This window comes from Anas platyrhynchos, chromosome 7 (genome assembly GCF_047663525.1).
Source record: "Anas platyrhynchos isolate ZD024472 breed Pekin duck chromosome 7, IASCAAS_PekinDuck_T2T, whole genome shotgun sequence".
Taxonomy (NCBI): Eukaryota; Metazoa; Chordata; class Aves; order Anseriformes; family Anatidae; genus Anas; species Anas platyrhynchos.
The window spans coordinates 20854367-20868203 of NC_092593.1; the positions used below are offsets into that span (position 1 = coordinate 20854367).

Genomic DNA, 13837 nt, shown 5'->3' on the forward strand with positions numbered 1-13837 from the left:
AAAGTGTATCAGCGTACCTATCCGAATTTCTGCAGATCAGGCAACCAGAAATAATCTGAAAAAATGATCATGGCTAAGCCCCAGTACAGCTATGCACAATGGGCTCAAAGATAAGAGGAAAGCTTTATAAGGCATTTCTTTCACCAGAACAACTTCCCAAAGTGCAGAGGGACCTGTGCTCTTTTTTGTTTTGGGCAGTGCAGCAGACACAGAGACTACCACGGTGTTTAGTAAGTGTCACTGAAAGAAGTGCAAAACTATACATTTATACGCATTTCTTGCTCTAACTACTTCTTTAACACCTCACTAAACATCGCTTTTCTTTTACGGTGTTTAATCGATCTTTCCTGAGAGCCCCCGGGCCCTTCCCGCGCTCCGCAGCCGTTACCGCTCTGAGGTAATTTCCCGCCCAAGGCTGCGGCCAGAGGCGGGAACGCTCCTCCCGCCTCGGAGCGGGGCGGCCCCGCCAGCGCCTCGCAGCACTGCGACTCCCCTCACCTGTGTGAGGCGAGGCGGGGCGGATGGACGCGAAGCTCCGCTTCTGCCAGCTCCTCAGGCCCGCGGGGCCACCCCGCCGCGGATGGGGCGGTGGGAGCGGGAATCGCGCCTCAGCGGAGCCGGGCTTCGAAATGGCGGCCGTCGTGTGCCCCGCAGTGCGCTGGCGCTGCGAGGCGGGCTGGGGCTGTGGGCTGTGAGGTAACCCTGAGGGGGCTGCGCCGCCACAGCTCGGCCCTGCTGCCGGCATCTCGTTTTTACCCCGGTGCCCTCCCCTCAGAAGGCCGCGGCGCTTGTGTCCACCAAGCAAATCTGCGGCGGTTGTGCAGGTAGCTTGCCCCTGCAGGTCGCTGCCAGCTGTGTTTTCCAAAGTGTATATGAAAGCAATACTCGAATACAAAAACCCTCCGTGGTTTCTACAATCTGAGAAGTGTGACAGGAGTCAGGCACATCAGGGCAAAGCCATGAACAACTGAAGGAACGTACATGTTCCCTAAGTACCAAGGCAGGCCCGACTTGCTCTAGAGCACTTCTGTGAGTGACCTGCTACTTAATAATGAACTGTGATATGGTTTGCAAGTAGTACGATATTTGTTTCGTTCCTTTAAACTGATACATGTGTATTTTTCTTCCTCCCTGGTACATAGACAGGTAATTATTTAAGAAAAGGTAACATCTTCAGGCAATACTACACGCAAATTGAGAACCTATAAAATGTCTTTCTAGTTACTTCTCTAAACATTCTGTTCTGTATAAATACAAAATAGTTTTTAGTTTTAATATTTAAAAGCTAATTATTCACTTCATTCTTCCCTTCAAAATCTCCATTCTAAAATTCCAATTTCATTCCATATTGAAAACCAAGGATCAGTATTTTGTTTTGAGATACTTTGAAATAATTAAGTTAAAAGCTATTCCTGTATGAAGATGTTTAATACTGGTTAAGCGTCAGCTAACCAGATGTAGTTACTGAGGTTTTTCTGGCAAAAACAGTGAATTGGTTATGTCTTTTTTAACTGTTGAGTCTTGTGGAATGTATTCCAAAAATACGTCAAACCTCTTTTTTTTTTTTTTTAGACCCTAGAATTAAAGTCCACCACAGAATTGAAGTCCACTTAATTCCTGATGTATGATTTCACACTAATGGATTGTTTTTTCTGACATCATATCCTTAAATCCTCTAGTGTTTATTCAAGTCAATGTAGGCTATTGGCAGTATAGCATATTAACTAAAAATAGAAGAGTTCACCCAAGTTCTGTTCCAAAAATAAAAATGTGACTAGCACAAAGCAGACCAAGTTTTCTCCCAGGCTAATATTTTCATATGGTAGTCTGTCTAGAAGCAAGGTGACTACAGGTTACAGGTACAAGCCAGGTCAGACTCTTTTGAACTTAGTTTAAGTGCAAATGGATCATTGCAGAAACAGGGAAAATACGAACTTTTTCACACTCTTGTTTTGATGCTTGCTGCACATGGTGCTCTGTGCTTAAGCGCCTATAGGAATATTATGTGCAGTGATACACTGTTGTGCATTGGAGAGTGAGGACAGCTGTATGATTCCTTCCTCAGACCCATGTGTTGTCCTGTTGATGTATGTGCACAGTAAATGATTTTTCCAGTATCGTCCAAAGAAGAAACATACCTATATTCTTGGCTTTATAACTACAGGGATGAGAGATTTAGTGGAAGCACAGTAGCTGTTCAGTTGCTTTAAGAGCTGCCAGGACCAATTTTGCAGTGTTTTTGCCAAATGCATTCAGAATAAAAAGTTCAGTGGACAAAGACAATGATTCTTGCTGTGCTAATGGCTGGAGCAGCTCGCTAACAAAGGACTCCTGAGTGCAAGCTTGTCCTGAGAAAGAGAAACATTCTGTATTGCAGAAAAACAGAGCCTTTACCAGCCTTCTGTCACAGAGGAAGTGAAGGAGAAGAGAATAACGAACAAAGTGTTTGTAGACTGTGCAGTGAGTGCTATGAGGGTCATCAAAGAATGTTTATCTTCAGGAAAGTGTTTTGAAATACTGAAAATTCTGGTATTGGTTTGCTTTTGTTCTGCTTAAGAAAAATCGTCCAGTGATTTTTTTCTTTTTTCTAGCCATAGTTTTAAACTGTCATTTGAACATCACTTAGCATGATACTGTGTGTTTGTAGCTGTAACTTCTCTTCTGTGTGTTTGTAGCTGTAGCTTCTTTTCTGTTAGTTCTTACAAACTTACTTTTTCTTCACTTCTAGAGGTAAATTCCTGTGATCTAATCCAAGCAGATACAAGAGAGAGAAAGTGTGATGAGGGTAGAGCCTAAGGATTAGCAAGATAAAAGAAGGGAGAAAAAAACCTCATACAGACCCCCAAGCAAACTGGACAGGTGAGTAGTTTTTAGTAGTAGGGCATGTATGATAAAAACATCTTGGAATAAGGGAAGAGTTAAAGCTGCACATGATTTTTGCGTCTTTAATTTCTCCTCCTGTTCTTATAGACACTACTTCATTGGTCAGATTATGAGGAGAAAGTGTAAAGCTGTGGAAAATGTCTTGTTGTTTGCCAGTTTAGCATGATGGCATTATGGTTGATGACAATTAAAGTAACTGAAATCAATTTTCTTTTCCTCCATCCTGTGCTGATGGTAAAATATTGACTGTGGAGGGAGGTGAGTGGTACATTGGTGAATGTGCTCAGCATACCAGAGGTAATGGCATAATTACAAGTATCAGTTCAGGCAGCTGTTTGTCTAACATTCTGCAAGGACAGTGTATTTTTTGGCTGAGCGTGGACCTTTCTCACTGTACACACAGTTTCTGTGGTTCACAAGAAAATTCCATCTCTGCCTGTCTTCTGCTCACACCTCTACTACTGCAGGAACTATTATGGATCATTTACCCCTCCAATTCACACAGTAATGCTTACATTAGGTCCATCAATTTTTGTGGTAAGCAACCTGGAACACTTAAAAGGGATTTAATTTCCAGTGGCTCAGAGTTCTTAGTTGAAAGCTTCAACAATATATTAAGCTGTTAATTTTGCTGAAAAAATCTGTTTGTTTTTAATCTGCAGTGAATTATTATGCCCACATTGTGTGTAATAACTGAAAACTATGTATTCTGTAAAACAGATAGCACCTGTATGAATAAATACACACTTCCTATCTTTTATTTAGCAGGGTTTTACTCATAGGAAGCAGAACTGGTTATTCAGCTTATGTGTGTCTGAATGTGAAAGGCAGCCATTTGACTGACATTCAAACCTGGGATTCAATTTGTCTCTTGGGTGTTCATACATGTGTGCTGATGCCGCTTTCCAGTCTTGCTATTTTTTTTTTTTTCCATAGGCGGCACTTCTAGGTCTGAATTTTTCTAGTTATACCTAGTTATACTAGTTATATATACCTGTTATACTTGTTATTAAAAAAAAAATTCCTCATCGTATCCCAATTTCAGTTTCTCCTTCATATCTTATACATGTACTTTTCTCCTGCTGATTACACTCCTGCTTTGTTTATCATCTAATTCAATCTTACAGATCCTTACAGTTTGTTCTCATTATATCAAGTGTCTCTTACTGTGTCTGTGAAGCTCTACATATTTCCACCATTCCTATTTTACTTTCTTTGTCTCAGTTTCATGTTTCTCCCCTTCAGTACTTTGTCTTATTACCCACAATTGCTTTTTTCCTTTTTCTCTGAAGTCTGCGAGTTTTCTCTGAAGTCTGCGAGATGGTTAGTGTTAGGTCAGAGGTTGGACTTGATGACCTTGAGGTCTCTTCCAACCTAGAAATTCTGTGATTCTGTGAGTTGTACAGACTTCCTAAAGTCACTGCAATATGTTACTTACTGTTTCTTCTCAAATACAAACTTTTAATGTCCTATCTACCAAATGTGTAAGAAATGCACTTTGCCTTTTTCTTGATTCTATTTTTGTTCTTGTGCTTTGGGTACCCAGAGTAGACTTTTTGGAAATAATACTTGACCAGGTGATAAAACAAGCTTGTGCAGAAGAGAACCCAGAGCACGGTAAAAGATAGAGCAGTGATTTTCAATAGAGAGCAGTGATTTTCAATAGGGGGAAGATACTTAAATAGAGAAAGCAAGTTGAGGCTCTCAGTCCCAGTTGCACAGAGGCACTGAGTTGCTTCCCTCATATAGACAGAGTTTCAGGTATGGCCATTTCCTCAGAGTTGCCCATCTCCTGGCTCCACATACTGGTCCTGTGTTCTCATTGCTGTGAGTTTCAGTCTGAATGTCCAACTTCCATGTTAATGTTCACAAGTCCTGTGTCTCCCGCCCCTAGAATTAGGAACCTGAGTTTCTGAATAGATAAGGTCACTTCCTGAAAGCTGTGCTGATCATTAGAGTGTGCTGCACGGCACTGCGAGTATTAATAAGAATTCTGCAGAACATAATACAGAAGAACTAGAAAATTCTCTTGAGAGAAGAAATTGATGTCAATTTTTTCTTTCATCCTGGCAAGGCTTCTTATGTTGGTTGCTACTTTCTAATTGCTATCAGCAGTATCAAAAGACACAAAGTTATGTTAGAGAACTTTCAGCCTTTGCCCAGAAATCATTGATTTCATTCCAGCTGTGCCATATTCAAAGTTAATTGGATGACCCAATTTTAAACCAGAAATACTGTATGAACTTAGAGACTGTATCGGTGCAATTATCAGCTGCTTGAAGAGCACATCTATGGTCTTAGGTACAAAAAAGCTGGAGGCCAAAACACAGCGTTGGAAGCACATTAGCTGCTAATGACTGAAGAGAGGCAACTAGGGGAATGGGAACGTATACAACAGCCATATAATAAAAGTCAGCCATTTCCATTATAGTCAAATTCCACTTTGTAAGAGATTACTATGAAAATGATTTAGAGAACTGTGTTCGTCGTTAACCCTGCACTGCAGTAAAGCATCGTGCTGCTTCTTTCCATGTGCCGTCGTATATTTGAAATAGATCAACTGAATGAGCATTCAGGAAACTCTCTTAAGTTCCCTTTACAAAGTAAATCAGGCTATAAGTTTTGGATTTCTGTTTCATTCATCATGTGCTTGAGAACTCCTCATGTTCTTGTTAATAATTCAGCCTTCAACCGTTCTAGGTTTATTGCTCAGAGGGACAGCACCTTTTGCCGAGTCCAGCATATGGCCACCAGGAGCTATGTCAGGTAAGGATGCAAACTTTAATTTTTCACCTTATTCTCTTTTATTGTTAATAGCTTTGTAACAGAACCGTACTGCATGCAATCAGGCTCCTGTGTATCAACAGCTGTTTGCTTGGGTAGCCTGTTACTTTGAAATAGCTGGAGAAATGCCAAAGATCTCAAGTGTCTTGAAAGCTGTCAAGCTTTTACTTTTTCTTGTTTGTTGTTACAGCATCTGAGAACTCAGCAAGTCCTGAAGCAAACTGGATTAGGTAAGAAAGAATTTTTGTACTTAATCTCCTATGGCATCTTTGTGAAAAACAAAAGTATTGTGTTGTTCTGTCTCCCTTCCCACAAAATAGGTAAGTCCTTGTCTTATTCTGCTAACGTGTCATAATTATATTCCAGATGGGCAGCTAGTATCTATGAAGTTTTGCTCTGCTTGCAGCTGTATTTCTTAACCTTTATTTATTGATTGATTGATTTCTCAAGCAATGAAATTAAAACTGTCAAGCTAGGCAAAATATCTGACTCCCAGGTTCATTGTAACACCAAGTCCATAGTGAGAGGACTAATACATTGCTCACTGAAAACATGTATTCAAAATAACATTGGTTACTGACTCTGCTTTGCATCTCAGTGCGGCCTTCATGCACTTAAGGCAGCACAACTGTATTTGACCTGGGTTGCATTAGAAGTGTTAATCCCATTCTGTAACATTCCTGAAGGGTAGAACTGCCCTTGTGATTGTGGTCTTCTTGTTCAGCTACTTCTCTTTCTACTCCTGTTCAGAAACTACTTGCTAAGCAAAGACTTTTGAACTGTATGGTACATGGCATGATGAAATACAGATCTCTGTGGCTGGAAAAAATCTTAGTTGTATTTCTGAGGGAAGTCTTCAGCCTCATCTTGGAGAGAAACTACAGTGCTTAATTTCTGCAGGCTTTACCTGTTAATTTTCTTCAAAGGAATGATTGTTATAAATCATACCTTAAAAGCTGCTAGTCTTGAGTTAGGAGTTTGTAGTGTTGATGTTTTTGATGATGGGTAGTGCCTACAGTATTGGAAGCAGAATAAGCTTTTGCAACCTTAATGCTATAAGGAAGAATGGACTGTGAAGAATGCAGCCTGTACTGCTTTCATTATACCTCCTGCCTGGAGAATCGACTCATGGCATGTTTTTTCCTGTTTTAGTTCTTTGCTTAAAAAAAAAAAAAAAAAAGTAGCTTACTCCCCAGATTCATGGCTACATCTACATCAGTGTCAACCTATTGTGAAAAGAAACTCACAGGTTGAATAATATTTATTTTTAAAGAAAAATCAGTTTACTGAGAATATTAATGCTGAAGGCAACACAGGTTCCAACTAAGGATTTGCATATATAAGTGTTAAGTTAAAGATCTTGCATGCCTATATGCATGTTGGTAGTGACAAGAGTAGCTCTTTCTAAGACATTGTGGTAATGGAGCTAATAACAAAACAGTTGGTGCTGTCGCACTAAGGTGATCCTCACTCTTGCAAGACAAAATATACTTAGATTAGCACAAAACATTAGCAAAATATAGTTAGATTTTTGCAGGGGTAGGCACTTATCCATGTATATAAAAGATCTGATTCCTGTTAGCCAGCAGATGCCTCTGTCTTTGACAGAGCTGTCTTTGCAAGATTTGTAAATCAGTAAATCAGTAGAATGCACATTGATCTGCACTATATGTCATGGTTCCCTCTGCAAAATGCTGTGTGACCTGCAAATGTATAAACACTCTGGGGGCTAGATGGAAGATCTTGGAGTGATGAAATGATATACCTTTGGGTAAGACTGCCCTAACACCTATGGACTGCTGTAGTACCATGTGAAGCCCTTACTTTGTCCTTGACACAGTTCCAGCTCTGTCACAGAAGCTGCTAGCTGTTAAGTTGTGCCTTGTCTGTGCTGCCTTCCCAGCTTTTCCCCATTCTTGCCATTGGACTCAGGAGTGGAAGTCTCAAAGAGTCCACTAACTGTAGTCTCCTTGCACCAGGTGTGCTATTTTCTGCAGTGGACTGTCAGGAGACAGAAGGTTTTTGTGGAGCAGTTCCTTAGGAGGGCTCAGTATCCATAACAAACAGCACCCTGTGAAGGCCTTGGTAAAAGCTTTGTAATGTCGTGTTGTCAGGGAGGTGTCCTGCAAAGGGTCCCCCTCCTTAGGGTTATAAAGACCTGAGGGTCAGTCCACAGAACACACCAAGACTCTTGCTGGTAGAAGATGGTTTGCCTTCAAATGCTCAGCAGCTTACCCCAGGTTCTGTTGTCTCGTCTCATCAAAGCATTTGCTTTAAAATTGACTTTGAGGAGATTAGCCAGCAAAACCTGGAGGTATAGGGTGAGATATGTCATTTTTTAGGTTTCTGATCTCTAATTATATCAGCTAAGTAGTCTAGATACTGCCTATGTAACCATCATCTAGTTACTTCACTTGTCATGGAGCAATCCCGTCATCTTTGTATCATGTCCAAACAACCTATTACTGACCTATTTGTTATTTGTTTGCAAAAGCTGTTCTGAAAGGAAAAGAAAAAAATTAAAAGCCCCAACTTCTGTTATTCAAAGTATGTAATATTTCTGTTGCTAACATTTTTCTTCTGTGTGTGGAATAAACTCAGACTGATTGTGTTAACTAGACCAGGAGAAGTAAAAAGCTTAGAATGGGATGGCAGTTTTCTTGTCTCCTTGTACATTTTTCACACTGTGTTTTAAACTTCCTGGAGGACTGCATGATAGATGCAATTAATTCCACCTCATTTGTAAGAAGAGGGCATGTTTGGTGCACATCTTGTTGTCTTCACTTGTTCTCCTACCGTTTCTGTCAATAGTTACATGGGTGATCTTTATACTTTATGTGCAGCCTGTGAAGTGGATATAAAGACCTGTCAGACTACTTTTTCTAATACATTTTCTTCTGAGGAAACAAACCTAACATAAATGTCACCTGCAGTATGAGCAACTGTAGCAGATGGAGCTTTGAATTAATGGCTCTGAGAAACAAGCCAGGGGAGATTATGAAAAGAGATAAATACAGTAGCTATGCTACAAGATTCAAAACATTTTCTGTGATTAAAAAGGACTTCAAGAAAGAACAGTGTATCTTCAAAAAGTTACAGAGTATTTTAAAAGAACCCATCTTTAGTTTGTTGTGCTCTTGGAAACCTGTTCAAAAATTATTTGTATTACATTTACAGTGGAAAATTCCTCCATTCATTTAATTGATTTTTTTGTTTTTTTAGCTGTGTGGGTCGTTCTTTCGAAAAAAAAAAATACTTTGAATATGCTACTTTAAATTTGCTTGCAAAAGATACATAGAATGATGCTCTATGTTTCGTGGCAAGATCCTTGTCTTCATGAAAAATGATCATAAAACTAAACTGTCTGCTGTGTGGAAGATCATGCATATTGTGATCAGATGTAGAGGAAGGACCAGTGTTAGTGTCAAAGAAGTGACTAAGTTTAGCAGCTGATAATAAATAGAAAGGTTAATGCAGCTCCCCTGCTTGTGTTCCTGTCATAGGTCCAGGGAACTGAGGCAATTTATGCTAGCAGAAGGTTTGGAGGGTCTGCAGAAACATCTAATAATAAACTAAAGGAGATGAGCAGTGAATCGTGTAAATAGGGTAAGTTGCTTTTCACTAGTGGTAGTTTGGACACTTTCTAGTTTCAACAGTGAAGGACTATCACGACAGACAGTAATCATATATATGCCATAACACAGAAACTGGCTGCCTTAATAGCTTGATAAAAGGCATTTATGGTGGCATATGATTGCAGCCGAGAGCCTCACTGAGTTCAACAGCACTGCTGAGACAACATGCTTAGTTTCACACCCCCTCACAGCAGCTAACTAGCCACTGTGAAATGAACACCTTTGCCCAGTTGTGGAAAGGCATTTGGAACAAAGAATTACTACCCTCTGAGCAGGAAGAAGACAGGCTGAAAGACTGGGCATGCATGTAAAACGAATGCTAAGAATACAGTTCAGAGTACTTGTTAAATCAGATAATGCCCTTAAAGTTATAAACAATTGTGGCAGAGTTGTGTCCCTCCCCACCCCACCCTACTGTTGTCATAAATTACGATGATGCTTCCAAATGTGAAAGTCAGAGTTTCCAGGGGCCTGTCTTTTGCAAACTGATGAATTCCACAACAATCAAAATGGGAAAAACAGTGTTTTAGCCTTCAGTGCTAAATGTTCAACGAGGCTGCAATGCTGCTGCTTCCTCAAAGCACTGTTCTTGGTCCAGAAATCTTAAGGCTTCCTCAGATTTGCCTCCCCATGCTGCAGTCATTCCTCCTGATTATTGGCAAGGTGCTCCTGAAGTGGGAAGTCACGGAGTGGTTCTAGCTGCCAAATATGAGTCAGTTCCAATTCTCAGAGTTCTCTGGAGAATGTTAGTCATAGCTTCTATTTGATTGGCAGTAGGAGCTCTCTCTGTTGTCTGATTGTCCTGTACTTACTGCTGATAACCTGTGCGTATACAAACTCAGGCATTTTGGTAGTTTCTGTTCAACTCTTATTTGCATTTTACTGCAAGTTGACTGAAAGAAAATAAAGGGAATATTAATCTTTTGGGAAGAAAGAACTACAAACAGCTCCTCAGGGAGCACTGACAGAAGCTCTGATGGCATGCACATGAGGCAGGATTATACTGGAAGTATAATCTTAAACCATGGGGAACTGGAAACCCTCTGCGACTGAGAACCAGCCATCAGCACTGCTCAGTGAAGCAATATGGAGGCTGTAAATGAGGTGTTTGAAAGTCAGGAATCTGGTAGTAGAGTGAGAGCTGCTGAAGCGGCTGAAGAACAATCCAGCAATCAGCACTATAGCTCTGTGAAGGCTCAGTAAACGATTTTTTACATGATGGGGCTCTGGAGGAGGTCCTTGCTGTAGTCGCTCTTAGATAGAGAGTGAAAGAATTCAGTGCATGAATGTTTTCTAGATCTATAAAATCATACTTTTCTTCTGAAACAGGTTTGTTTCTGGTCTGCCCCCCTGTTCCCCCCCCCCCCCCCCCCCCAAGCATGCTTGTACAGTAACTGGGAATTTCACTTGTCTCTTTTTTCTCATTATCCAGTTGGTCTCCATCCTTGCAATCTTTCATAAGAAGGACTATATCGGTTATTCTCCCCAGTTACCCATGTGCTCCTCATGCTGTTGAAATGAGATGGAAAGACGGTTTTTGTCTGAGCTCAAAACTTACATTTTTGCATGAATGTGTTTTGGTCATATTTCAGGTTCATTTTCCAACCTGTACATCTTCTACAAACATAGAAAATTACCAGAGGAAAGATATTCTTTAAAAAAAACAAAATTTCAAATGATCGTTTGTAGGCAGTTTTTATCATTTTGTGTATTTAGTTTCATGCCTTTAGGACTACTAGGAGTGGTAGTGTTACTGTATAACATCTTGCTTCTGTTTTGGTATAAATATGAGTGTACAGATCTTATAAAATTTTGTGACTTTCAATAGTCAGTGAATTTGAGGGAATATATGAATGGTTCTGATACTAAGTAGGTTAGTGTCATGTGAATTCCAGTTAGGAATGTTAGTCCAATATTTACTATGATTTTTTCCTCTAAGAATTCAGCTTTTTTGTCCTGCTTTCCTGTCTGCTTTTCTGTTCTGAATGCAGCCAGTTACAGATACATACTCTGTCCTAAAACAAGTAATTAAGTAAGGGGTAGTAGTATGGGAAAGCTACATCCAGTGATTCTTCTGTCTGTACATCAGTATCTGTAAATCAGTAAAAACTGTCTGGAGTACAGCCTCAAAGTAACATGAATATCTGCCAAAAGAAATTGTGAGGATTAATGCTACTGGGGCTATTTCTTGTAAGGATGCCATGAACATTGTACATAGATCTGTGGTCTAACCTGGACATTATTCAGATTTCTCTGAGTCTTAACAATGGCCCATCTGAAGAGATGCAGAAAATGGAAGTGTGATGTTTTAATAATGAAAACTTCTGTAAACTTTGGATAGTGCAAATACATAAACCTTATTTGTGTACCTGAAATACGGAGTCATCTTTCTAAGAAAGTTTTAACTTATGTCTTCTACTGTGGTGTACAGGAAAGGGAAATTAATATGAGTGTTTCAGGAAGCATCTTAATCCAACATTCAAAATTAAGTGGAGGAAAGGTCTTTGTCAGTTCTGTATTGCACAAAAGAGAAAAGGCTATATTCCTACTTATTAAAGTCCCGATGACAAATGGGTATGAATATTTCATCAGCCAGAGGAAGTAGTCCTACACTTCCATGAGCTTAAGAGACTTAAAGAATCAGAATCATTTTATAATTTGTGACAAAGACTAATTTTGTTGAATAATAAATTCTAAGTCATGAGAATTTTGGAAGAACTTTTTATTTAATTGGAGGAAGAAAAAACTAAAATTTGAAAGTTATTTTTGGGGCAGGTGATTTTTTAAAGCAGGTTCTGAAACAGGGTTCAGCTTTACAGTTTGAGGTTTTGCATAGTTAAATCTTAGTTGTCTGAATAACTACTTAGTTAAGGAAGAGCAATGTATCCTTATGTCCTCAAATGATTGCATACTCTATGCATGTACATGTATGCGTAAAAAAAATAAGTTTGTTTACCTCAAAATATGCATCTTGTGTATTAAACACCACATCCTTTTTTGAATGTGCATGTTATATGTAAAGAGTATCTAGTGTAAGATATGACCATTAAAGTTTAGTCTAAAAGTCTGTGAATTCTTAAATTTATCATTTATTACAGGCAGTGCTGTAGCATGCATATCTTCATCAGTCTTTCTTTAAGCAAGTAAAAATAGAGACCATGAAAAAATAGTCTGGCTGGGGGTTAGCCAACCGTCCAGTGACTGCCAGACAAGTCCGTAGCAGCAAGGCAGGCTTAGGGGTTTGGCCAGGAGACCAAGTCCATGGGTTAGGGACTGGGTGTTAATGACTGGGGTACGTAGCTGTCATTTAGCTCAAGTAGGGACCAAGGACAATGGGCTCTTGTTAAATGCAGCTCCTGACTGAAGCAGGCACATTGCAGACTTTCACAAAATGATGTAATCCATTGTGCTTCTCACGTATCTTTTCATGTGCTGAGCAGTTCTGTGCTGGTTCTTACACTCGATATGCAGTTTTGCCTGCTGATCTTGCTCAAGTCAGAGCTTACTTCTCTCTCTGCTGCAGGTCTCTTTTCTTGGTATGTTTTGGATTCCTTTGCTGTGTCAGAGTTCAACCCACTCAAGATAAGATTAATTCTGGCATGGATGACTTCACCTCCTGACAAAATCTAATTGCCTTGTCAAGGAGTAATTCTGGATTTTGCAGTACTTTCCTTTTGAATAATTATGATAAGATCTTTTATCAGGGACTTATATAACTCCCAAACTTGCATGATTGTATCTTCATCTTTTGACAGACATGGATTTTCATTATTTTCTTTGTACACATGGAGAGAATTTTCAATGGCTATAATTTTTACATGGAGTGCCTCATTCTTTCTGTTTTTGTAACACTGCACTGTATATCCTTTCTACATCTGAATTAGCAGAAAATTGTAAATTAGAAAAAACTGCATCAGAATCTGCTATCACCTAGCTGTTTTTCTTTACTTTTCACTGGCATCCTGTAGTTGAAGGTACAGGATGAACCATGGTTTACAGCTCCTCAATTTTCCTCCTCATTTTTGTGTTCCCAGAGCCCAGGAGTTGAGTGAATCATTACTGAAATCACAGTAGGTCTGAGATCCTTTTTCCCTGAAGATAAGACACATGAATTTGCAGTTTTAAAATCAACAGTCTTTGTAAAGCTCTTTTCATGATCTCTTTCAGCAGTGACAAGAGGAAAGAAGTATTTGTAATTTGTACAATTTTCTACTATTCCCAGTAGTGCCTCTGCTTCCAGACTCATGACAGCAGTGTTTTCCCCCATGTTGTGGACTGAACTAGACAAGGGATCTGTAGCCCTGCCTTGGATCTGCTTTGTTACAACATCCCTCAAAAATAGGATTGTATGCTGAACCAGTAACTCCAGCAACATTTGTTGTTAAATACACAATTAAACGAGACAAACACCCTGATTAGTGTGTCTCCTTGAAGTATGGTTGTTAATTTATAAGATAACAAACATAAAAAAATGTAAATGTATACAGAGTCTTGTTTCTGAGATTTAGCAGCTACTGTCATGCTTCGCAAGAGGC

The 13837-nt window shown here is 39.6% G+C and overlaps 1 protein-coding gene across 1 annotated transcript in view; it reads left to right on the forward strand.

Moving 5' to 3' along the window:
* Positions 1-419: 419 nt before the first annotated feature.
* The window catches only part of MYO3B (myosin IIIB), a 197205-nt gene continuing 183787 nt past the window's right edge, over positions 420-13837 (forward strand). Inside the window, exons 1-4 of the mRNA XM_027462191.3 lie at positions 420-824; positions 2729-2859; positions 5584-5649; positions 5858-5897. Of these exons, the coding sequence (XP_027317992.1) occupies positions 5643-5649; positions 5858-5897 (47 nt within the window). The 5' untranslated portion in view covers positions 420-824; positions 2729-2859; positions 5584-5642. The remainder of the gene's footprint in view (positions 825-2728; positions 2860-5583; positions 5650-5857; positions 5898-13837) is intronic.